The sequence below is a fragment of the Sciurus vulgaris genome (genome assembly GCF_902686455.1).
Source record: "Sciurus vulgaris genome assembly, chromosome: 3".
Classification (NCBI taxonomy): domain Eukaryota; kingdom Metazoa; phylum Chordata; class Mammalia; order Rodentia; family Sciuridae; genus Sciurus; species Sciurus vulgaris.
Window position 1 is genome coordinate 40,403,488 of NC_136463.1, and position 25,793 is coordinate 40,429,280.

Below are 25,793 nucleotides of genomic sequence, written 5' to 3' on the forward strand. Positions count from 1 at the left end.
TTGAAAATATTTTCATATTTCTTGATACTTACGCTTCCTTCTGCTTTCACATTTTTGTATTGATGAACTTTTTCTTGTAAATGATCACTATTATTATCACTTTCTTTATTCCTTTCTTTTAACGTAAGGGTTGGTATTTTCATATGATGTTGAACTTCTGGTACATCATGAAATTGGTGAAGAAGTGTATTTTCACTTTGTAGTTGAGATGATCTCTCCCCTTTGTATTCCTTCTTTCCAACATAGTTACTTGCTTTCCGTTGTTCATTTTGATGCACACATTCGGTTTCCTTCATTTGGCACCGTATTTGTCTTACATCTCTTTGTAAGTGTTCTAAAATCAATGTATTTTTTCCAACATCATCTCTCACAAGATGTAACTTATTTTCTAGGCCACTGAATTTCCTTTCACTTTCATTTCCTAGGTTAGATATAGCAGCATTCATCTTATCCTGTAGATGAAAATGCTCATCTCTTCCTCTCTGGGAAGCATGTTCAAGGTCTCTTTTTGATGTCTGTGTTTGATCACAAACATGTGAAGCATTAGCCAGTCTAGAATTGTTTGATCCAATGTCTGTTTCCTTTCTTTCATTGTTGTGTCTTTCACTCTCCAGTTTAAACTTTAACACTGCAATCTCAGCTCTCATCTGGTTCATTGTTTCCTCTTTCAGTTTTACTGTCTTTTGAAAGTCATTAACCTTTTCTTCTAGACTTTCAATATGCTCAAGGTATTTCTTTTCCTGTGTCTGATTTTTTGTTTCTCTTTCCAGTTTAAGCATGGCTATTTCATCTTGCAACATGTCCATTTTATGCATTAGATCATTTGCTTTTTCATAACTAATAGAAACCTAAGTAAGAAAAAGGAGAAAGTTAGACAGCACTCAATAACATGACATATCACAATTTCCTCTGAATTTTAAGAATAACTATATGTTTATAAAATGAAAGGGTTTCAATAAAGCATATCCAGATTGAAGAAAGAGATCTAAACTTCAAAGCTTATAGAAGCATAAATTCCCAAAAGCTCAAAAATGTAAGTGAAGCAAATAAATTCACAAAAGTAAAAATATAATAATTGTTTAGAATCTCAGAAATAAAAAGGTCTTGGTCTGAATTACAAACAGACCCAAGGCACAAAGTAAAAGATGAATATGTCTGACTGCATTAAAAATTAGGTTTATTTATTTTTTATTTATTTTTTTTTAATAAAAAAATAGGTTTGTACTCTGATATCTAATGTATGTAGTCATTCCATAAGGGCCTTACCTCTTCATGTTTGGATAAATGAAATTTCTAGATACTTTATTTTCCTAAACTTTTTAGTCAGTTATAAGATAAATGATAAATGATAAATCTAGGCACTGTACTAAGTACTTCTACATACATCAATGATCTCATTTAGTTACCACAATTCTGAAAAAGATAGGTTAGAAATATAAGCCATGTCTTCTGACTCTACTTCTAGAGCTCTTCCACCAAACTAGTTATTTCTATAATTTAAATATGGAAATACAAAGTAAGGAATATATTCCAAAATAATACTGATAAATAAGGAAAAGTGTGTAGAGCTCTTCTTGGAAATCTTGAGATTTGCTGTTGCAATAGGTATTATTTCTTTGTAATGATTGGGATACTAAATAAATGTGAAATAAGGGAAGGTATTCTGACCTATTTTATTTGGAACAATATACTTGCCAATACATTTTTACTAAGTATATACTATATGATTGTTTTCTAAAGATGTTTAAAGTAGTTTAAAAGCAAATTGTTACTCTTTCTTGAAAGTTAGGAAATAACATCCAAAATGTGGCTTTTGATGCTATACTACTTCCATTACTCATTAATGGAAATTATAAACAAATCTTCACATTAATATATAGAGGGGGTGAAATCACAGTTCAAAACTAGATCATGTATTGTTAGTAGCTACTACCTTGAGATCATGAAAAATCATCAGTTTCTTTGGGATATATAAAAAGAATTTTCTTCGGATGAGATCATTTTTAATGTCACTACTTGACTGCTGAAAACTCATGAAGTTGAATTAAGAACAATACTTTGTCCAGTGGGCTCAATATGCTGATATGTATATTATATATAAATGTATATGGTTTAAAAATTCTCTATACCTTAGCTTTTCATCACTGTGACTGAAATACTTGACAAGAAAAACTCAAAGGAGGAAAAGTTTATTTTAGCTTATGGTTCCAGAGGTTTAGAACATGGTTGACCAAGTGCAATGCTCTGGGCCCAAAGTGAGGCAGAACATTATGGTGAAAGGATATAGCAGAGAACCACTACTCACCTCATGGTAACCAGGAAGTGGAGACTGAGGAAGGTTAAGTGGCCACAGAGCAGAGGAACCCTTGGGGCATACCTCCAGGGAACCACCTTCTCCAGCCATTTCCTACCCTTCTACTGTTACCACTCAATCCATTCAAACTAGACCTGATTAGGTTACAACTCTCATAGTCTGATCATTTTATCTCCAAACATTCTTCCATGAACACAGGGGATTTGGGAAAGACACATTATTTTCAAACCATAATGACTTTTAAGAAAGTTTCAAAGCTTAATTAGAGTGGCACCTCCAAAAAATCTATTAAAAGGAAATAGCCTATTAAAGCACAAGGACTTTCATATCACATGAATTACTACAATTTTAATTGCATTAATGATAGTTAAATTTGTTAAAGAGAAAAAACAATGTTTATATAATGGTTCTCTGTGATGGTACTTTGAAATAAATTTTTTATTTTACAAACCCTAAACTAGTCTCAAAGCTTGTTAGCCTGTGTTTTAACATAAAACGCCATAATGAGATTCTGTACTTTTTCATTTTATCTGGTGTAATGTATGTTTGAATTTACATTTTTATAATAAATCACTTGGCCTTTTATAAATGCTTTATTGACAAATACTATTTTTGATTTTTTTTTTTTTACAGTACCTTGTTCTTTTCATCAGATGTTTTCTTTGCAGGTCTAGAAAAAAAAGCACAAAATTCATTTAGGCAAATAGTAAATATGAAAAATACAAATACTATCTAAATTCATTTTCTTTTTATTAAATCTATGCATTTATAATTTTTTCACTTTCAAAAAGTTCATACATTATTTAAAATATGATACTTTTCTGCAGGGGGATTCAAGTATGAGTACAGTAACATTGGGGATAAAGAATAATCCTAAGTAATATCATAACAAAAACTAAATTTAGACCATACTTTTGATAACTAACTCCAAAGGAAAAATACAATGTTACTTTATCACTTGATATAAAGAAATATGCCAGCATTTTTGTGATTGTCATTTTCAAACTTTATATGTAGGTTAGACTCATTTTGAAAATATTACCTAAGTCCTTATCAGGAAAACCTTTCTTTAATGATGATAGGAGCTAGATTTCTTAGGACCTACTCTCCAATTACCATGCATATCCAAACATATATATGTGTTAAACTCATTTTAATCCTCACAACAATTTTGTGAGGTGGGTAACATATTAGATATTTTATAAAGGAAGAAACTAGGAAAATAAAGGCCAAGTAATTTGCCTATGTCCATATATAGCTGATTCGTGGCACTCCCAGAATTGAAATCCAGGAATGTCTCACATAGTAATAACTGTCTTCAAGTGTTTTAAAGGATAAATAGAACATGAATTCATTTTATTATTCCATTTCTAATTATGAAAAATTTTTGAATCCTAGTTTTTTCTTTTTTAAATGTTTTTATTAGTGCATTATAGTTATATAACTTTGATGTAATCAAATACACATGGAATAAAGGTTGCTCCAATTTAGTCTCGAGTGCTTCCTATTTCCCTCCTTCCACCTGTTCCCATTTCTTGACTCTAGTGGCAAATATATTTTAAAAATAAAGACTTTTGATGCAACTTTGGAAATGTACTTTTGATAGACAAAAGCTTTATTTTTTCTAGAGATCTTGTGTTCATATGTATAAGAATATATTTATATGAATATAAATATATATCTGCATATTTATTTACACAAATACACAAATATATACATATACATAAATACATATCTATATACATGCACATGAACAACAACTACTTTAAATCCCTCAAAAATAACATGTTGAGCCTTCTAATACTTGCACCTGCAAACTAAATTTAATTGAATAAACATGTCCTCTTCTGGATTATTCTAACGGCATGTAAAAAACTCTAAAATCTTCTATTTTAAAAGAAAACCCTTTTCTTAAACACTACTTTCTTGTTATGTTATTGCCCATTTTTCTAATCTTTCTCAGTAAAACTTCTCTAAAGAAACGTTGACACTTATTCACTATAATGATGACCATTTGACTCTTCCTTTGTCCAAGATCTGAGTCAAACTGTCAGCAGCACTGATACAACTGATGATTTTCCTGATTCACCTGCAGACTATACTATTCTATTTTATTTCCAGAAAAAGTTATCACTGCCAACATTCTGTCAAAGAAAAAATAATAATTTATACACTTGCCTTCCTTCACTCTGACGTGTTTCACTTAAACTGTAGTCATCCTTCACTTGTAGCAGACCACCAGGTAATGAATCAGGGCTCCTAAACATTGCTAGAATCACAGAATCTCTGGAGACCCACTCTTCATTTTTGTTTTTCTTTACTTCTTTCATACATAGGGCAGGACCACTAATTTAAAAATCCAAAGAAAAGTAAAGTTTTTAAAAATGATTCAGATGGTAAAGAAAAAAAAAACAATTTGGTAAAGTTGCAACACTCCCCCCTCTTAATTTATTTATTAGTTGAAAACAACACTTCTGAATTACCAACCAAATAAAAGGAAATGTGTAATTCCTGCTTTAAAAACAGGTAAAGGCACAATTATAATACTATGTAATAACTGAAATCTTATGTTTGCACAAAACAAAGACTTCACAGAAGAGGAAAATATAGTAGATCTCACCAGGCAAAAAAAGTGGCAGAAAACTATTAAAAGAGAAAAGAATTTAAGCACAAAGTTTAGGAACATGGCATCTAGGTGTTTTGTAGAAACTTAAAAGGAAGAATAGAAACTATAAAGAAGGAAATAGTAAGAGATGAAAATTACACTTAAGTTTGAAGCTAGGACTAGGCATGTGGCTCAGTGGTAAAATTCTTGCCTAGCATGTGTGAAACCCCAGGTTGCATCACCAACATACCTAAAATGAAAGGGCAATATTTGAGTGCTGCATGGAAGGACTGAAGCTTACTGTCTACAGGTAATGACTGCTAGGCATGGTATTAAGAAATCAGATATGTGCTATCTTTTGAGTATTATTTTTGAATACAATAATATTAAATTTAAGTGAAGTTTTAAAAATGATAAGAGACATGTAACAGTAAAGGAGAAATAGAAGAAACACCCCAAGTATGTGTTTTAAAACCTTTTAAAATGTCCACCTGTGGCTACACATAGTTCAAAAATAGCAATATTCTAATTAGATAGAATTTTGTTTAAAAATAAATATGGTAACTTTTGTATACTCTTTGCCTAGTATAAAATCCTAACAAAAAGTTGAAAACAAAAAGATGAAAGTTGGCTACAACCACAGACCATTGTAATTACTTTCTTGTGGAATAAACACATGAAGTAGTCACAGGCTATTGCTATCACGTACCTACACATATTACAAAGAATCAGAAATTTCTCAATGGACATTATATATTAGGAGCTAAGCCCAAGTCCCTAAAAGTATGAGAAATACAAACAAGCAAAACCCATAACAATAATGTTCAATAAACTTATAAAGCTAAGTCTTCTAGTTAAGGCTCAGAAACTGAAAAAAAAGGGAGCTATTCTTAAGAGCAATTATGAAACATTTCTTCTTGAGTTAAACTTCAGAAATAAGTCTATCATCCTAGACTATGAAGTGATCTTCAATGAACTTCTAAACCAAAAAACATCTGGTTGTTGTTAAGAAAGATTTAGCTGTAGCCATGGTAATATGTGGCTACCCCATCCAGTTTTAAACTTATTCAATCAGTGACCACTGTGACCAGTCAATGTCAGCCATTTGCTTCCTGAAAGATGGTCAATCAGAGAAAAATTCACTTTCATAAACCTTCCTGTGAGTGCTAACCAATCAGCAAAGGTATTACTTGAAAAACCATGCTGCTGCTATAGATGTCAACCTAATTACCTTCTGAAAGTCAACCCATCTTTAAACTTTGCTCTTTTCAAAACCTTGTATAATTAAGCTGCTGTGTTAGAAGAGATTGTGAGTTGATTGACCAGCACAATAAATACATGTTTTTTCTTTTCATTTCAATTATTGATGCTCTTATTCTTTGATAATAATTGTTAAGCACATTAGATTTACTACCTTTATGTTACATATTTCTTAATGAAATACAAATGAAATTTTTAATATCTTTGATATATTTTACCATAATTGAAAATACGACAAATACCATGAAAAGAAAAATGAAGAGTGGGTAAGCTATAGCTTTAGAATTTTCTGCTTAAATGGGAAAAAATTAATATAGAAAATATAGTTTATTAGAAAGAACTGAAAGAATTTTTTTAAATGTACATATTTGTCAGGTAGAATTGTCCAAATTGACCCACATCAATTTTTTTTCCTCCGTGAAAATTAATCTAATGCTTAAAATAGTACACTGAAGGTCATCTCCATTCACTGAATTAGTAAATACGTATTGAGTAGCTACTTATGGTTTGTGAAGCAAAGTTCCAGGCATTGAGGATACGAATCCCCAAGTGCAATACCTTAGCAAAATTCAGATTAACTTGAAGGTACAACAACTGTGCACTCATACACTGGGAACAACTACAGATCAAATAACCAATAGGTGTGCTGGTAACAGAGTAGAGTGCCAATGTAACAGGTCTCTTCCTTCTGTAACTCAGCAGAAGTCACAAGTACTGGAACAAAATCAGCTTAAGATTCATCATCAAACTAATGCTTTAGATAAACTTTAAGTGTGAACTACACATACACTGTAAATCTAATCTCACTTTACAATGGTTGAATACTCTTTTTATAGATATGATATATATGAGGCTTTGATATATGCTACTATATTGCCTTTCAAAAAGTATAAATTTTATTTAACAACAGTGCAGGAGAATGTCTTTTTCCCTCAATTGCCAGACCACACTATCATTTTTGAAATAAAACATTCATCAATATACTAGGATATTTTGGCATCTCATTGTTTATATACACTTTTGTGATAATCGTGCAAGGCTGAATAGTCCTAGAAAATGCATTATACGTGTCAACCATGAATATCAACCCAAGTTGAATTTAGTTTTATAAAACAATGGAACAATTTTACAGAGCAATTATCAACTATTTATTATCGCCATAGTCTTACTCTTTAGGTACTTTATTCCTCTTAACAGGTAATAGCTGGAAATCAGCCTTTCTACTCTTTCTTTTACGATGTAATCCATCACCATCGCCATCATCATCTTCTTCAGGAGAAGCACTATCACATCGATTTTCTGATCTTTTTGTTACATTTCTTCTGCGCTGCTTCATTTTTTTTTCAACCTTAGTGAAAAGTTCCATATTAAGGAAAACTGTTATTATTTTTGTAATAAGAAGTGTTTTTGTTGTTTTTATTGATTTTTGTCAAGGTACTCATTTTAATTGTTACGATTTTTAGTTCAAAAATACTTTTAGGTTACTTTAATCTTTCATGGAACATCATTGAAGTTTTTGGAAAGTATGCTTAATTTCTGTTTGAGTGAAAGAAACAAAAATTTCCAAAAATTTCAGTTACAATTGTAATTTTTTGCTTTTATTTTTATCCTCTCTTCTTTTTAATCTAACATTTTCACTTTCTGTATGTTTTGTAGCAGAAAAGGACTCAAAATGCGTTTTATGACTTTCCTACCTGGATTTACATTAAATGGACAGATTTAGAGTATGTGACATACTTTCCCTTTCTGCACTGAGCTATTTCATTTCTCCCATTGCCTTTTATAATTCCTTTATTTGAAACATCAAAAACATGAAGATGTTCACTGAAATATATAAATCAAAATTTGCAACAACAAATAGAGCAGAGTGAAACTTCTTAGTCTTTGCTAGCATCAAATTCTAGATAATAATAAGTAACCACAAAACTTTACAGCTGAGGATATACAAGTAATACCCTACTTTAATCCCACTGTTCACCTATAATAGAAGTAAAAACAAGAAAGATTAAATGATCATTTGCACCTCAAAGTGGCATTACCTGACATTTTGTGATACTAAAGAGAGAATATAATTCCATAATGCTGGTTCAGATAATTTATGACATAATCACATAACTCAGTAAAGTTAACTTTGATAGTTTTTGTTTGAACTAAACTCATTCATTATATGATAAATATACCAATAATCATTTATATGATTTTAATATTATAAAAGCATCCTCATGTAAGTAATTTATATCACCAGACTCCAAATAATATAACTAATCAGATAAATTAGAAGTGTGACTTTGGCAAGGTAATTTAATGCTTTTGTGGGGGACCTAAAGCCTCATCTACTTTTTCTTTTAACGAATACTTCTACATTTTTAAAAACTTTGAAACTTGATGCTCCTTAGAGTTTGAGTTTCTATTTTGAATTTTAAATACCAAATTTTTGGTTCAGTGTTTATGATTCTTATATGATAAAATCATACATGCCCAAGTTTATCAAATATCATGAAACAACATAATGTAAAGTGCCAATTCAGAGGAAACGCTTGACAATTATGGAAATTTATATACTTGTCAGAAGATCTAAAGTATTTACATTGTAATTATAAGTTCTAACAGTTTGAAGTAAAAAATATTAATTTGTATAGAAGAAAGCATAAGCAATAGATTAGTTTGGCTAGGTATATTACTTGTAACTCTTAATCCCAGGTACATTTGTATATTCCTTCTCCCTCACTGCTTTATTCATAGTATATTCTTATTTTATTGCTTATATAATGCAATTAATTCTTTACCAATACAAAAATATCACCTAGAACATATTTCATTTTTTACCAATACCCTCTGTTTTTCCTGGTTTACAAGGTCACATGGTAGAAGCTTTTACAGTTCATATGCCACTTGAAAGACTTCTAGAAAGACTTAATATAATTAAGGAGCACCAATTAAGAAAGTGTTTCACCAAACCATGGCCTTAACTATCTGGAATTATTCGTCCATTATGTTTCTACTCTAATTTGCCATTTTTGAATCAACATTTCCTCACGATTTTTTACATAAGAAAGTCCTAAATCTTTGCCACACATACTTCAGATAGAGCACTAATCTCCAGAATCTATAAAGAACTCAAAAACCTTTACACCAAGAATGCAAATAACCCAATCAATAAATGGGTTAAGGAAATGAGCAAACATTTCACAAAAGAGGATCTACAAGCAAGCAACAAATATATAGAAAACTGTTCAGCATCTCTGGTAATAAGAGAAATGCAAATCAAAACTACCCTAAGATTCCATCTCACCCCAATTAGAATGGCTATTATCAAGAATACAAGCAACAATAGGTTGGCAAGGATGTGGGGAAAAAGGTACACTCATACATTGCTGGTGGGGTTGCAAATTAGTGCAGCCACTCTGGAAAGCAGTGTGAAGATTCCTTAGAAAACTTGGAATGGAACCACCATTTGACCCAGCTAAACCCACTTCTCGGTTTATACCCAAAGGACTTAAAATCAGCATACTATAGTGATGCATCCACATCAGTGTTCATAGCTGCTCAATTCACAATAGCTAGATTGTGGAACCAACCTAGATGTCCTTCAATTGAAGAATAGATAAAGAAACTGTGATAGATATACTCAATGGAATATTATTCAACTATAAAGAAGAATAAAATTATGGCATCTGCAGGTAAATGGATGCAGTTGGAGAATATCATGCTAAGTGAGATAAGCCAATCTCAAAAAAACAAAGGATGAATGATCTCTCTGTCAAGCAGATGATGATACATAATGGGGGGTGGAAGGGAGACAAGAATGGAGGAAGGATGGATTGTATAGAGGAAAAAGAGGAGTGGGAGGAGGAGAGGGAAGGAAAAATAACAGAATGAGACAAACATCATTACCCGATATACATGTATGATTATACAAATGGTATGATTCTACTTCATGTACAACCAGAGAAATAAGTTGTACCCCATTTATTTACAATGAATCAAAATAAATAAATTATAAAAAAGAAAGTCCTGAATAGATAGACATATGTTCTCTATTATTATCCTTATTCATTTCTGCTTCTTTAGCTATTTTGTTTGTAGATGGCAAAAGTGGAAGAGTAACTTGCTTGTTTGATTTTTTCCATATATCTTTTCTGCTGGGATATAGTTTTTTCTCTTTTTTTCTTTTTCTTTTTTTTTTTTTTTTGTACTGATGATTGAACCCAGTGTGATTAACCCACTGAGCCACATCTCTAGTCCTTTTTATTTTTTATTTTGAGACAGAGTCTTGATAAGTATCTTAGGGTCTCAGTAAATTGGTAAAGCTGGTCTGGAACTCCCAATCTTCCTGCATCATATTCCCAAGGGGGGATAGGTTTTTAAATATTGTTATACTTAAGAAATCACACGCTATGGACAAAGAAATGTTAGCACATATTTAAAATTCATTTTTAGAACTGCTTAGTACATGTTTAAATACTCTCAAGTTAATGGACTCTAAAAAGCAAAAAGTAATTTACCATAAAAAAAATATGAACCAATAGAGTTAAATTTGTCACTATTTGTTTCAATTAAACTTAATTCATTATGTGGTAAATTTAGCAAAACTGAATCATATGATTTTAGTGTTATGAAAACTTACTAACCTAAGACATTTGCCTAACTATAATTTAAATAGTATTTTTACATATTTAAGTAATTTTACTAAAGATAAATAACTGCAAAATAGGCTAACTTTGTATATTAAGCACCATAATCAATAAACATCAATCAGAAATAAAATCAAATTTCTTAATTGTAATTCAAATTATATGATATGTATGATAGTGTCATGAATCTGTATGGACTATGAACATCAAATTTGTTCTAACATAATCTAATTGATATAATTTAATGAAAGCAGATTTCAACATTTTAATAATAAATTTACTGATTTCCTATATTGAAAGAAAATGAGTTAAGAAGTTATTGTTTATACCCTAGTGCCACAGGTCCCATTCTGGAAGGTGCAGTGTGCTTAACAGACATGTAGGGTGATTTTATGACACTAAAGCACTAATGTAAAGTGTTATTTTATAATGGGAACTTTGGGGGATCCTGGCAAAAAGCATAAAAGTTCTTGAATCACAGATATATTTAAACAGTCACCCTGGTAGCAAGGTAAAGATAGATGAATATCATGAGGGAAGGAGGACAGACAAGAGAAGAGTTTTCAAAATGACCTCTAAGAAAGTGAACTCTGTAAGTAAGAGATGAATCCAAAGCAAGTAGAAAATGCAGAACCTGGTAAGTGACTGGATTAGTGACCTGAGGCAGGGTTGGTCCAGAATTTGTCTAATTTCATAGTATCAGAGCTATTAAATAAGTACTATTTACTAGGATGAAAAAAATGGATGAAAGAGGGGATCCTCATAGGGTCAAAAGAAACAGGAAAGAGTCAAGGTCAAGTGTCTTTAGTTTTGATACATAACAGTTTTGGAGGCACAGGGAGGACTTAGAAGACAGATGTAAATAAATATATTAGGAGTAGAAGTAGGTGATCACACTCAGTAAAAACATAGGGTTTAAGAAGATAAACCTTTGTTAAAAATATGAAATTGGCATAAGTAAATAATGCACATGGGATATATTCATGAGATAGAAAACAAAGATTTTAACAATGAAATTCCTGAGTTTTAAGATGAATTTACATATAATTATTAACAACCGTGAATATTTATACTAGAGATATAACTGAGTGGCAGAGTTTGGGTTTGATCCCTAGCACTGTAAACACACAAACAAACACCAAAGCAAAATTAAAAAAAAAAAAAACAAACCTTAGAATACTAAAGTTAATAAAGTTTCCTGAGAAAAATATGAAGTGTTCCCATTGCTGAAGATATTTTAAAACATAAAAATCTTATTGCAGATGTAATACTGTATGCTCTGTTTGTGATCTTTCCTTCCTTATGATTTTTTAAATTTATTTTATTTGTTCTAATTAGTTGTACATGACAGTAGAATGCATTTATACATTTTGGTATATCATATATAAATAGAGTATAATCCCTTATTTTTCTGATTATACATATTGCAAGATCACATGATTCTTTGATAACTAGTTTATTTTAGGAAAAAAATCACAAATTGTAATTTCACTCATTTCAGGTGTGCCTATGCATTTCCATTACATGTAGCTATTTTTAGATAGAGATATTTGAGAATCCCTCCCCCAAATCGTTTGTATAGTTCTTTAATTAACAGTGTTGTAGCTTAAAACTAATTTTCTTGATTAATGAATACAGATTTAAAAACTTTTTTAGGACTAGGAGTGCAGCTCAGTGATGGAGTAATTGTACAGCATGACTGAGGTACTGGGATGGTGTCCAGCACAGAAAGAGGAGAAGGAAAAAAGAAGAGGAAGGAGCACATTTTAATGAACCAGAACTTTTAATAAATGAGATTAAATAAAATGCTTATTTATTTTCTCTAAATTACAAAAAGATATGAAACATTTTACCAATATTTTACCCAAACAATAAGATGTATAATTTAAGTAACATAAGGCTATAACAAACGCTAAGTTATAAGTTAGACTCCACAAAACACAAGAGTCAAAAATTAATACATCATATGAAATATGATAAGGCCTAAAATGATTTCACTTTGCATTGTTTTGCTAGATTAAAATATAAGGCATCACTTGATTCATTAGCATCAACTGTAAATCAACCAAAATTACCTAATTCCTACCACATTTTATAATATAGAATGCTACTGCTCTCATTCCACTCCACTAGCTCTGTTGCATTTTTAAAAATTTTATTAGTTCATTGTAGATGTACATAATATTGGGGTTCATTTTGACAAAATTATACAAGCATGGGATATAATTTGTTCCAATTCAGTTCTTAGTATTTCCTTTTTCCTTCCTTTCCTCCCTCTCCCTATTTCCTTACCTTTACTCTACTAGTAAATCGTTCTTCTATTTATAGTTTTTTGAAAAAAATTATGCACTGTGGATTTACGTAAAGGTGAAATTCACTGTGGGACATTCACACATGTACGTAGGAAAGTTTGATGAGATATGGTCCACAATCCTCCCTTTTCCTCTCTCTCCACTCCTCTTAATCCCCTTCCTCTATTCCACTTCATGGAGTTCAACTCCCCTCCCATTCCCGTCCTCCAGTTTTTTTTTTTTTTTTTTTTCTTTCCTTTTTTTCCCCCTCTATTTTGTTCCAATTTTCTCACAGGAGAGAAAACATTTCAGACTTGACCTTCTGGGTCTGGCTTATTTCAAGTAATACTTACTGACTTGTCAACTGAAATGATAAAGTAGAAAGTTATTGTTTGTTCCCTGATAACAACAGTCCCTTCCTGTAATGTGCAATTCTTTTAATAGGCAGCTAGGCTAGATCGATTTTATGACGCTCTTTTGCCACATAGATAATGAAATCAATTAGAGGACACAGAGTAGAATAAAATGTTAAACCTTGACATTAATGACAGGTACTTTGAAACTACATATTTTGAATCGTTGGGAATCATTATCCTTGAACATGAATCCAAATCAGTGGTCTTCACTTGTTATACTGCTCACAATTTTAACTGCTCCATCTTAAGATTCAAATTTGATCTTATTTTGTTTGTCACGTAAGGAGATTAACAAATGAAACCACAAATAATATTCAGAATTTTAAAAAATTCAATTCTAAGCATAAAGTTTAGCTCTGAGTGATAATATTTTAAATTTTAAAATGATTTAAAATTCAAAATTAAGTATTAAATGAAGATCTATTAATTTTTAAAAGGCTAATCCAAAAAGTACCCTCCTTTGTGAAAATGCTACATTTGCAAAGCAAAGAAAACATACCAGTTCATTACTTTCGCTGCTATCAAGGTTCTTTTGTTGATATGATGACTCTTCTAGGTCTGATTCTGATGACAAATGTATATATTTAGTTAAAAGAAACTAATTTGAATAGTCTGATTATGTAATTGTCTTTGAAACAATACAAAATAAGAAAAAAACATAATAACCATTAAATTATTTTTATTCTCCAAATGAAGAGTTTACATGGACTTAAATCTTTAGCTGAATATTCTTTAGGAAATACTTTAAATTATCTAAATCATGAAGAAATCATTCTGAAGAGATACTAAGAACTTAGTAATGTCACCAGGTTGAACATGTCCAAACATCACAAAGATTCACTCATAAATTCATCTATTCAACATCCATGGAAAAAACCTCATAAAAAATAAAAATAACTTGGAACCATGTAAATTCACACTGTATACCCTTTTCTATCTAAAATTAGTATCTTATAATGTTTTTATTAGTGCATCATAGTTATACATAATATCAGGGTTCATTTTGACATGATCATAAAAGCATGGCATATAATTGGCTCTACTTCAGTTTCCAGTACTAGATTTTTTCCCTCCCTCCTACCGCTCCCCGTGTCCATTCCTCTACTCTACTGATCTTCCATTTAGTTTTTTGAAATTATTGCTTTTTGAATATGCACAAAGTTGAAATTCACTGTGATATTTTCATATATGTACATAGCATCATTTTGTTAATTTCATTCTACAGTTTCTCCCTTTTTCCCTCTTTCCTCCACCCACTTCAATCTCCTTCCTTTTCTCCACTGAGCTCTCTTCTATCTTCACGGGACTCCCCCAACTTCCTTCCTCATTTTGCTTAAACTTGTGCATATGAGAGAAAATATTTTGACCCTTGACTTTCTGACCTGGGTTCATTTCATGTAGCATAAAATAAACCATCCATTTACCAGCAAATGACATAATTTCATTTTTCTTTATGACTTAGTACAACCCCATTGTGTATGTCTGTGTGTATATACAGTGGAGTATATATACACTTTTTTGATCTGTAATATGCTAATGGGCACATGGGTTGGTACCATAAATTAGTTATTGTGTATTTTGCTGTAATAGATATTGTCGTGCCTGTGTCACTGTAGTATGCTGGTTTTTGTTCTTTTGGATAAATACTGAGTAGTGGGATAGCTGGGTCATATGATTGTTCCATTCCTAGTCTCCAATAATCTTCATAATTCTAACTGCAGAATGAAATTAACAAAATGATGCTATGTACATATATGAAAATATTACAGTGAATTTCAACTTTGTGTATATCCACAAAGCAAATTTGTACTAATTTGCAGTTCCATAAACAATATATGAATGTATATTTCCCCCACATTTTCACCACCCACTTATTATTATTTGTATTCTTGATGATTGCTATTCTAACTGGAATGAAATGAAATCTCAATGTAGTTTTGATTTTCATTTCTCTGATTGCTATGAATGTTGAACATTTAAAAGATATATTTGTTGGCCATTTGTATTCCTTCTTTTTAGAAGTCTGTGTTTAGTTCTTTTGCCCATTTATTGATTGGATTATTTAATTTTTTGGATGTCCTTTATATATACTGGATATTAAATCCCTGACAGAGAAAAACTTGCAAAGATCTTCCTATTCTATAGGCTCTCTATATACATGCTTTTGTTTCCTTTGTTATGCAGAAACTTTTTAATTTGATCCTGTGCCACGTATTGATTCTTGGTTTTATTTTGTGCTTTTGGAGTGTTGTTAAAGAAGTCAGTGCTTGCACTAATATGTGGGGGTGTTGCCCTATATTTTCTTCTAGCTGTTGCAAAGTTTCTAATATAATTCCCAGGATTTTGATCCACTTTGAGCTGATTTTTGTGCAGGATGAGAGAGAGGAGTCTGGTTTCACTCTTCTACATAAGGATGTGCAGCTTTTCTAGTACCTTTTGTTAAAAATGCTTTTTCCAGTGTATGTTTTTGGCACCTTCATCAAGAATCAGATAACTGCATCTATATGAATTTGTCTGTTTCCTATTCCATTGGTCCTCAAGTCCATTGTGATGACAATATTACCCACATAAAGTGTTGTTTGTCATTAATGATTTCTGAAATTATTGCTTTTTTCACCTTTATCTGTGAATAGTTAGCCTCTTCCTTATTTCTGAAATGGCTTCATTCAATATTTCAACAAAGTTTTTTTTTCTCCCTCTCTTGTTTTTCCCCCAAGATATGCAATCCTTTATATTTACTGTGATATTCAGTTTGCTTGGTTTTTTATTTGTTGTTTTAGATGTACATGACAGTAAGGTGTGTTTTGATGTATTATACATACATGGAGTGCAACCCATTTCCCATTCTTGTGGTTGTATGTGATGTGGAGTTACACTGGTCAGGATATATAAAACAACGCCAGAAAAAACAAATAACCCTATCAATCAATGGGTAAAGGCTCTCTCTCTCTCTCTCTCTCTCTCTCTCTAAGACTTGGGTTGATATGTGAAATCTTCCTTGATTATGGCCATATTTTCCAGATACACAGGTTTCTCTTACCTTGGTAATTTGTCACTGTTCCTACTGTATCTTTACCCTATTGAACTATAGATTATTTTTTTACATCTCTCTCTCTTCTCCACTGGAGGGTCAATCTTTGAAATCATTGTGGTATAAAGTCTTTATTCTTTCTACAATAAGTTTCTGCTAAGAGTTAAACACTTAGATTTAAAGAGCAGAAATAAGGTAACAAAGGTAGTTTTCCAAGATGTTTTCCCTGTCCTAAGAGTTAGTGAAAGTGGACAGGAAAGAGTGAAAGAATAAAGGGCAGAAGGAAAAGAGAGAGAAGTATGAAATGGGCATGCATTTGTGTAAAAATTAAGGGATGGATGTAGAGAGTATCACCAGCAATTTAGTATCAGAGGGTGGACAGAGGAAAGGGCTAAAGATTAAAAGTGGAACACATGTCCTGTTATGTAACCTTAAGATCACTGGGTGTTCATGTTTCAAAAAGTTGTTCGTGGCAATATTTCATTGGAGAGAGATCACTCAAACTTGTGACAAGCATATGATTAAATTGAGGCAGAACAATTAACAGAAGTGAACAGTGCAAAATGAAGATAATACAGGCTTGTATTTTGGGGGCAATTCCAGAAATATTAGAATATAAAATTAACAGTGCCCAATGGAGAAAGAATTGCTGTTAAATTAACAATACAAAAATGAATAATTACAAATCCAAATTTGTGGAGAAACAGTCTCTATTTATTACTTTACCAAATATATCAAAATTAGACATGAAATTAAGAAACTGTTTCCATTTACTCTGTAGTTCTTATGTTTTACACTTTTTAGGTCTCAGGGCTGGGGATATAGCTCAGTTGGTAGAGTGTTTGCCTTGCAAGCACAAGGCCTCTGGGTTCAATCCCCAGTACCGCAAAAATAAAAATAAATAAATAAAAAAAATAAAAATTTAGGTCTGAAACTAAAAGCTCATTTAGGTATTTTTCCTTAAAGGTCCTTCTTTTCCCATATACCATATCATGAAGAAATTGGGCAGACCTGGAGATGTACTTTAGTGGTATAAGTTCTGCTTATGAAACAGAAGTCCCTGGAATGAATCCCCAGTATCAAAACATATTTATGAATACATATATATATACATATATATGTATTCATCTATATATATAAAGTAATAAGAGTATATACATATATGTATGAATATGCATACATATGCATGTAGATATATTTACTTTTATGTGTATATATTAAGTAATAAGAGCAAACAAGTCACTAGTATGAGTTAGTAACTTTGGATTTCCATGTATTAGTCACTACTCTAAGACTAAATTGAAAATCTTCTATAAAATACTATGTTAATTCTATAGGAAAGGGACTAAACTAAAATACATGATATATAATATTATAGCATTACTGATTGCCTGAGAGGCAATCTTATGACTGAATTAGGTCACTGAATTAAGTGGGACATAAAATGGAACACATATGGGATGCAGTTAATCAACACACTGGGTGCCCTAGTGGAGTTAAAATTGATTTTCTCACTTTATTTTTAAGTGTCAGGGTCTCATTGTGTTGCCCAGGTTGACTTTGAATTACTGGGCCCAAGTGATCCTCCTGCCTCAACATCTGGAGTTGCTAGTACTATAGGATGTGCCCCCATGACCAGTAAGATTTTCATATATTATCTTCAATGATATAACATTCCTTAATACCAATAATCCTTTTGCAAAATTTATCACTTCTTTAAAGAATGTGAGAGAGTATGTGGACACATCTCATGAGACAACATAGAGAAAATTCTCAATGATTCCCAGTTAGTAAAGGGAAAGTCAATTCCACATAAATTATAGGGCATAACAATATCTGGGTTCAGAAGATGCTTTTGGTAGTTCAATGCACAAAATTACAAACAATCCTTTTGAATGCAAACTGTACTGAAATGAACTGATCTAATTCCTGAATCTAGTTTAGAGAATATTTTAAATTATGTTTTAAGAGTAGTGACCAAAAGTGGAAATCCAAAGCTACTAACTCATACAAGTGACATGTTTGCTCTTATTACTTTATATATATATGCTCATATATAAATCATATGACTATGAATGCACATATATGTATGTGTTCATATATATATATATATATATATATATATATATATATATATATATATATATATATATATATATTGATACTGGGGATTCATTCCAGGGACTTGTGTTTCCTAAGCATTTAGATTTGAGTTTTGTGCTGGGTGAAAGGTTAAAATTTCATTTTTTTACAAGTAGCTATCTAGTTTTCCTAGCACCATTTGTTGAAAGGGTGCCTTTTCTCCAAAATTTATTTTTGGCAACTTGTCAAATATCAGATAACTACAAGTTTGTGGGTTTATCTCTGTGTCTTCTATTCATTCCATTGGCATCTATGTCTATTTTTTGTGCCAATACTATGTTGTTTTTGTTACTACAGCTCTGTAGTATAATTTCAGATCAGATATTCTGATGTCTTCTGCTTTGCTTTTCTTGCTTAATATTGCTTTGGCTATTCCAGATCTTTTATTCTTCCAAATGAATTTAAGAATTATTATTTTTTTTAATTCTGTAAAGAGAGTCTTTGGAATTTTGATGGATTGCATTAAACCTGTATATTGTTTTTGGCTATACTGTATGTAGTTAAAACTAATTATAATTATATGGTATTTCTTCAATGCCTCAACACCATCAGAATTCATTTTGTGAAACTTTGATAAACATCACATATTTATAAGAAAAATGGTTGCTCAACATGACCTAATTTTTCCTATATCAGAAAAGAATAAGTCTACATCTACACTAAATCCAAATAAGTATATAGCATACCACGAGACAGGAAATAAATATGTAACAAAATATTTATTTCTTTATAAACATAATTTGAACATTTAAATTTTTTTCAGGCAGATGAAAAAGGACAAAAATATAGGGGTGAATTTAAAAATCCATCACTAAGCACACTTTTATCATTTGACATCTATGAACATTTATAGGGTTTAAAACAGTGTATCTAAACCATGCTCTGAGCACTCCTGCAGTTCAAGACCCATTCAAGAGGTTAAATAGTACCAAATGTCATTTTTCCTTCTTACCCTCATTCCCTTGTAAGTGTACAGTGGAATTTTCTGGACATGTGATGTATCATAATGTCACAGCTCTAATGATTAATAGATATATTGGAATGTGTGAACTCTGCTCCTTGTATTTTAAATCTTTCACATTAAATTTTGAATAGAGTGAATATAAGTAGATAAAATTCATGCATAAGCTCTTCAGAAGCACAAGAAATAAAACTAACAATCAATAAGTGGGATGCCATTAAACTAAAAAGCTTCTGTACAGCTAAGGTTGTGGTTTTTGGTAGGAGTGCAGAGGGTTCGACTACTCTGAAAGCAGTTTGGAGATTCCTTTAAAAAAAAAAAAAAACTAGGGAAAGAACCACCATACAACCCCACCATCATGCTCTTGGGTATTTCCCCAAAAGATCTAAAGTTAGCATACTGCAGTGACACAGCCCCATCAATGTTTATAGCAGCACAATTCACAATAGCTAAATTATGAAATCAACCCAGATTCTCATCAATAGATGAATGGATTAAGAACTTGGAAGATATGCATATGTGTATACACACACACGTACATACAATGGAGTTCTACTCAGCCATTAAAATATGGCAGACTAAAAATATGGCATTTCCTGGTAAAAAAATGGAAATGGAAAATATCATGCTAAGTGAAATTACTCAAAAGTCAAATGTTTTCTTTCATATGCAGAAACTAGAATAAAATAAAGGAAAGGGGGAAGGAATAATAAGATTATGTAAAGAACCAATCAAATATAGATTAATAGAGAAGCAAAAGGAAGTATAGTATACTAGAGGAAGGAGAAAAGGAGTGGAAAAGATGAACTGAAACTGATTTTCATGCATGCATGGTTTGTTGGGATAAACCCAACTACTATATATAATATATATAGATATATTTTATATAACCATAAATTCCTAATAAAAAAATCTATGTTATAAATACAAATATCGTTTCTCAAATGATTTAAAAAATGACTTTGGCATATTTATGTCAAGTCTTTCCATCAAATATGGAGGAAAAATTAGGAATGAGAAGACTGCACTGGGAGCATTTCAAATATTTTAAAGTAGTTTAATAATAATTAGTTAAATATAACAATGATGATGATGTAATAAATTATATTGAAAAATTTACCTGATTTGAATGTTTGTGCATTCTTTTTTCCTACTGCTTTATTTGGAAAACAAGTTGTTCCCATGGTACGCTAGATGTTTGTAAAAACAAGATATTTAATAAATATCAAATATTTCATAAAATTAGTAATTAATAATTTAAGATAAATGTATAAGTTATTACCTTTAGAGGATAGCAGTTTTCATAGAATTCTGAAAAGCAATAGTGAAGTATAATTAATTATATATAAATATGATAAAGCCCAACACATACTTATGTAGTTATTGTGAAGTTGAATCGTCATGCTTAGATTATGTGTTACTTACTTTTTTTGGTTAGGAACAAAGAATTTTGTAAATATATATATATGGCTAATAAGAATATAGTTTTTTATTTGTCTGTTTAGATATACATGACAGTATAGTATATTTTACATGCATGGGGTATAACTTATTCTAATTAGGATCCCATTCTTGTGATTGTACAGGATGTGGAGTTTCACATAGTCATGGTGTATTCACATATACACATAAGAAAATTATGTCTGATTCATTCAACTGTCTTTCCTCTTCCCAAGAATATAGGTTTAATAAAGCATGCCATTAAGATTTCAACAGTGGAATTGTTTCCCATGACTTAATTAACACATATTCTAATGTGTTTATGTTGATAGATGAAGAGGAGAGTGATTTCTATTCAGAGAAGCAAATTCTAACCCCGAGAGGATAAATGTCAAAGTAAATGTCCAGAATGTGTTTTTAATGTAACACATCAGTCATGTAATTCAATTATAATATAGGTATTCACTATTTATACATTCTTCATTTATTCTTAGAATTTAGGTTGAGGAAAATTTTAATAACAGTTCAAGAGTATATATAATTTCTCCTCAAAGAAAGTTTTCTGAATTGATAGATATGGATATACACTTGTGGTATAATAGTAAAACTATTCCTTTCATTAATAATTATTAGTTATCAATAACCATTTTATTTCAAAATCAGTACAATATTCACTAAAATAATTTTAGTACTCAAAAAAAGAACTAAATATGAATTTTTACATATATATTTTAGTTGTAGATGAACACAATACCTTTATTTTATTTTTATATGTTGCTGAGGATTGAACCCAGGGCCTAATGATGGTAGGCAAGTGCGCTACCACTGAGCCACAACCCCAGCCCTCAATATGAATTTTTTATCCAAAGTTATTTTGTTTTGGTATATCATGTTTGTCTTGAAAGAATTTTTACAAAACAATTATCTTATTGAAAAATTAGCTATCTTTAAAAACAAAGTCAATATATCCAAATTAGTCCATTCTGAACAAGTAACATCAATGTAACACCCTCCTTTGATGCCTAACATTTATGGAAAAGAGAAATGAGTAGCTGGGTTGATCCCCATTCTAACATTTGCTCCTGCTTTCAAATAACCCTGGAACAGCAATAATTTAATATTTGGTTTGAAGACAAATGTACTAAAGCCATCTGAAGTGAGTTCTCTCAAATATCCTCATCATTAACTCCAGAATTACATAGCTAACTTCTTTCTTTCTTTCCTCCTTTCCTCTAATCAATTCCTCTCCCTTTCAAAAGTAATTACTAGATCTGTGATCTTGATTCTTTACATTTTTCTTTCTGTTTATGGACTATATCCACCACTTCTTTCCTCTTTATTTAACAGCAGTATTCTAGAACTATAAGTGCTGTTTCTTCATCTCTTTGTTTCTTACCCTCTAACCGACTCCAGGTATAGACATAAAAATAAAGTGAATGGTTTCCCTTGATTCTGTGAAGTCTTGAACTATCATTCAGTGTCTGTCCTTGCAGATTTTTCTAAAGGAAGGATATATGCTTGTTCCTCAGAAAGTGGTCTGAGGACCAGAAGCATGGGTTTACTCGAGAACTTATTAGAACTGCAGAATCCCAGACATGTTGAATCTGAGTGCATATTATTTAAATGGTTCCTGAAAGGTGACTCATTAAAGTTTCAAAAACTCTTGTGTGTATTGAGCCTCCTTACAAATTCATTTGCATTAGCTTATCCATTTGGCGTCTAGACTGAAGTAGTACTTTCCTGTAATATTCCCTTAAGTAAAATTGCAAAAGGCAACATAAACTTCATAATGGACATTTAGACAGACTACGAATTTCCTCCTCTCTTCAATGACTAATTCTTCTCTGTTTTTTGTCATACTTAATTTCACCTACATGAAACTAGCCTGTGAAGTAGCAACGTTATATGACCTGAAATGATACACATGTATAGAAGACACCATTTGTTGATATTTGTCTGTGACAAATAAAACAGTTCTGCAAATGCAGTGCTGAATACTTAAGTGCAAATCTAACAGTGATTTAAAAAAAAAAAGAGTAGGGAAATTCTGCTATTATTTCCTGGATAGATTTGGAACTGAAGACACTAATTGTTTCCACATTTCTAATACCCTGCTCTTCCTTCTTCTAAAGAATGACTTTATTTCACCCCCACACCACTATACCCGCTTCCCTCCTTCATTTGCACCATGTTCTCTCTGCCTAATTGTTAATTCCCTCGTCTCTGTTACTCTTCCTTACTTCGTAACTGAATTCAAATCTTATAATATCTTAAAATTCAACTATTAATTTAGCTCCTTAAGGAACTATCTCAATTTAACTGGTTGCTGAAACTTGATAAGACATATAACTTATTACTATTTCACGTCTACTTTAGCTTACTGTACAATCAATAGGTAACTTTATTTGGTTATTAGAATACAACAGAGTTCATGTTTTAAATAAACATGCTCTCAATTGAGCATGTTGCTTTTCTTAAAAAAATAGTTCTTACCTTCTACATTTCCATGTACTATATATTTTTCTCTTCGATCTTCCTCGTCAGAGAAATAATCATCACTGTTCTGTTGAAGTATCTCAGAGATAATCTATTAAAATCAATATCAATTATGAGTTGCCTAATTATTCCCTACTCACTTCCTAAGAAGATAATCTGCATTTCCAACTCAAAAACAATTAGATGTAAAAATAAGAGAAGCATGTATTAAAAACCAAAACATTAAAAGATACATTAAAAAATAAAAAACTAATTGATATATCTAGTGTCAGAATACCTAATGCTACTTTGTATTGCCACCAAAATTAACAGGACATGCAAATAGTAAATTTGTAAAGATTTTTTTATAAGTCCACTTACTATAATATACCACTGAATATTAAAAATAATTACAATGACAAATTACTTTTTTTGAAAGCAAGATACTTGGGATAAGAGTGTTGGGACAATGCCACGTTAACTCTAAACAGAATATTATAGATTATTAGGTAATCAAGAAGATAAAAATGTGTAAGTTATTTTTCTTAAAATTCTTACTAATAGGAAAAAGGATTAAAATAACAAAGTACTAAGAAAAACTTTTAAGTCATGTTTAAATAATAGCATGAAATGCAACACACACACACACACACACACACACACACACACACACACACACACACACAGAGTATCCCACCAGGCACCTATCAAATAGCCAAGACTGGGCCTGACAAAAAGTGAGCGAAACAGGCACAAAACAGACAGTATCTAGGGGGATTCCAGTTGGAAGGATGAGGGGGCCCTGACTACACTCTCCTTTGTGTCTCACAGCTCACATAACCAGTTAAGTGGGTCAGGCGTCTAAACAGGTGGGTGGGGATGAATACAGTCAGAGCCTAAACCTAGGAAAGCTGTGCTTCTGGGCGGCAGTAAGTGAAGGATCATTCTCCCTGCCCCACGAGTGGATTTTTTGGGTGCCTCCTGAGAACCAGACCTGCAGAAGAGTCGGGCTACTTTCTAGCCCTAGGGCCTGATTGATCTAATCTCTCCAAAGCAGGTGCCACCCAACAGAGCTCCTGAGGTCTGATTTAGACATAAGCCCCACCTGCTGAAACCCCTTCCAGAAAGCTGCAGATCTGTACACTGAGACTGCACCAAACTGGTTCAAATGGACAAAATCCCAACCTATAGTATGTCCTAACCCACCCTACCTCCTACTAGTGAGAAGGGAAGATGAGTCTTATATCAAACAGCTTCAATCTTAGGCTGCTCCAATTGGCAGCTAAGAGAACAACACAAAAACAGGAAGGGGACAGCAATCCCCACCCCTTGCTCCATCAGTACATAACTCACGAAGAATTGGAAAGATAGACTGTGGAATATAGTGACCACCAGATCTGGGTAACTATTTTGATCATGTCAGTGGACAAGGTTCCATCATTCTCCACTAAGATCTTGGATTGTTATAAAAAATTTTTTTCAGGATTTTATATTTTATTCTTTGTGTGTGTGTGCACACATGCACTTGCAGGATGGGGGAGTGTGTGTGTGCATGCATGCAAATTCCATCTGTGATGGTTGGTATACAGTTCCTTTTATCTCTTTTATAACATTTTTAAATGCCATTAATTTTCCCTAGCATTGTCTTTTGAGGGTTCAAGTTGTTTGTATTGTATGTTTTGGGTTGATTTTGTATAATTTTCATTTGTTTATTTCCCTTGTTTCTCTTTCTCTCTCATCTTCTGCTGATGTCCAAATGCTAGTACTTTCTCTTCTTCTCTCCCAATACCTTGCTGCTTCTATTTCCCCCTCCTTCCCTACAAGCATCAACTGCTACATCTCTTCTGCCTTTTCTCTGTTCACTTTTTGAAACTGTGAAAACTTTTTGAACTTCCTAACATGTTGTTTCTTTTCCCCCTACTTAACTGTATTTTTACCATCTTTAAGAACAAATTTCTGTCTTCACCATTAATGCTGATATCATCATTATTCTTGTGGATGATATAGTTGGCACTTGCTTTAAAGCTAGATTGAGTTTCATGGCTATTATTTTTACTGTTGAAAATTGCTGAAGCCATCATTCATCCATGTTGGTGGTAATTATTGAAAAGTTTAAGTGTTATGCATGATTATGCAAAAATAGTAAGATAAATCATTTAAATAAGTTAGGGATATATAAATGACTAAATTAGGTGAGATCTACAGATCTAGAGTCAATAATTAG

General features: G+C 31.7%; 2 protein-coding genes across 3 annotated transcripts in view; both read right to left on the minus strand.

The window, feature by feature from the left end:
* Positions 1-3,433, minus strand: part of LOC306655695 (ankyrin repeat domain-containing protein 26-like) — a gene marked incomplete at its 5' end in the record, with an annotated part of 29,858 nt that extends 26,425 nt beyond the window's left edge. Inside the window, 3 exons of the mRNA XM_079130348.1 lie at positions 33-848; positions 2,951-2,984; positions 3,420-3,433. Of these exons, the coding sequence (XP_078986474.1) occupies positions 33-848; positions 2,951-2,984; positions 3,420-3,433 (864 nt within the window). The remainder of the gene's footprint in view (positions 1-32; positions 849-2,950; positions 2,985-3,419) is intronic.
* Positions 3,434-4,093: 660 nt separating this feature from the next.
* The window catches only part of LOC306657885 (ankyrin repeat domain-containing protein 26-like), a 34,674-nt gene continuing 12,974 nt past the window's right edge, over positions 4,094-25,793 (minus strand). The window contains exons 9-14 of one of the 2 annotated variants that reach the window (XM_079134344.1): positions 23,588-23,681; positions 20,937-20,965; positions 20,775-20,844; positions 14,020-14,084; positions 7,349-7,527; positions 4,094-4,660 (exon numbers count right to left, since the gene is read on the minus strand). In XM_079134344.1, coding sequence (XP_078990470.1) covers positions 4,462-4,660; positions 7,349-7,527; positions 14,020-14,084; positions 20,775-20,844; positions 20,937-20,965; positions 23,588-23,681 — 636 coding nt within the window. In that variant the 3' untranslated portion in view covers positions 4,094-4,461. Of the gene's footprint in view, positions 4,661-7,348; positions 7,528-14,019; positions 14,085-20,774; positions 20,845-20,936; positions 20,966-23,587; positions 23,682-25,793 lie in introns of those variants that run through there. The other variant, XM_079134345.1, reaches the window with a different exon arrangement.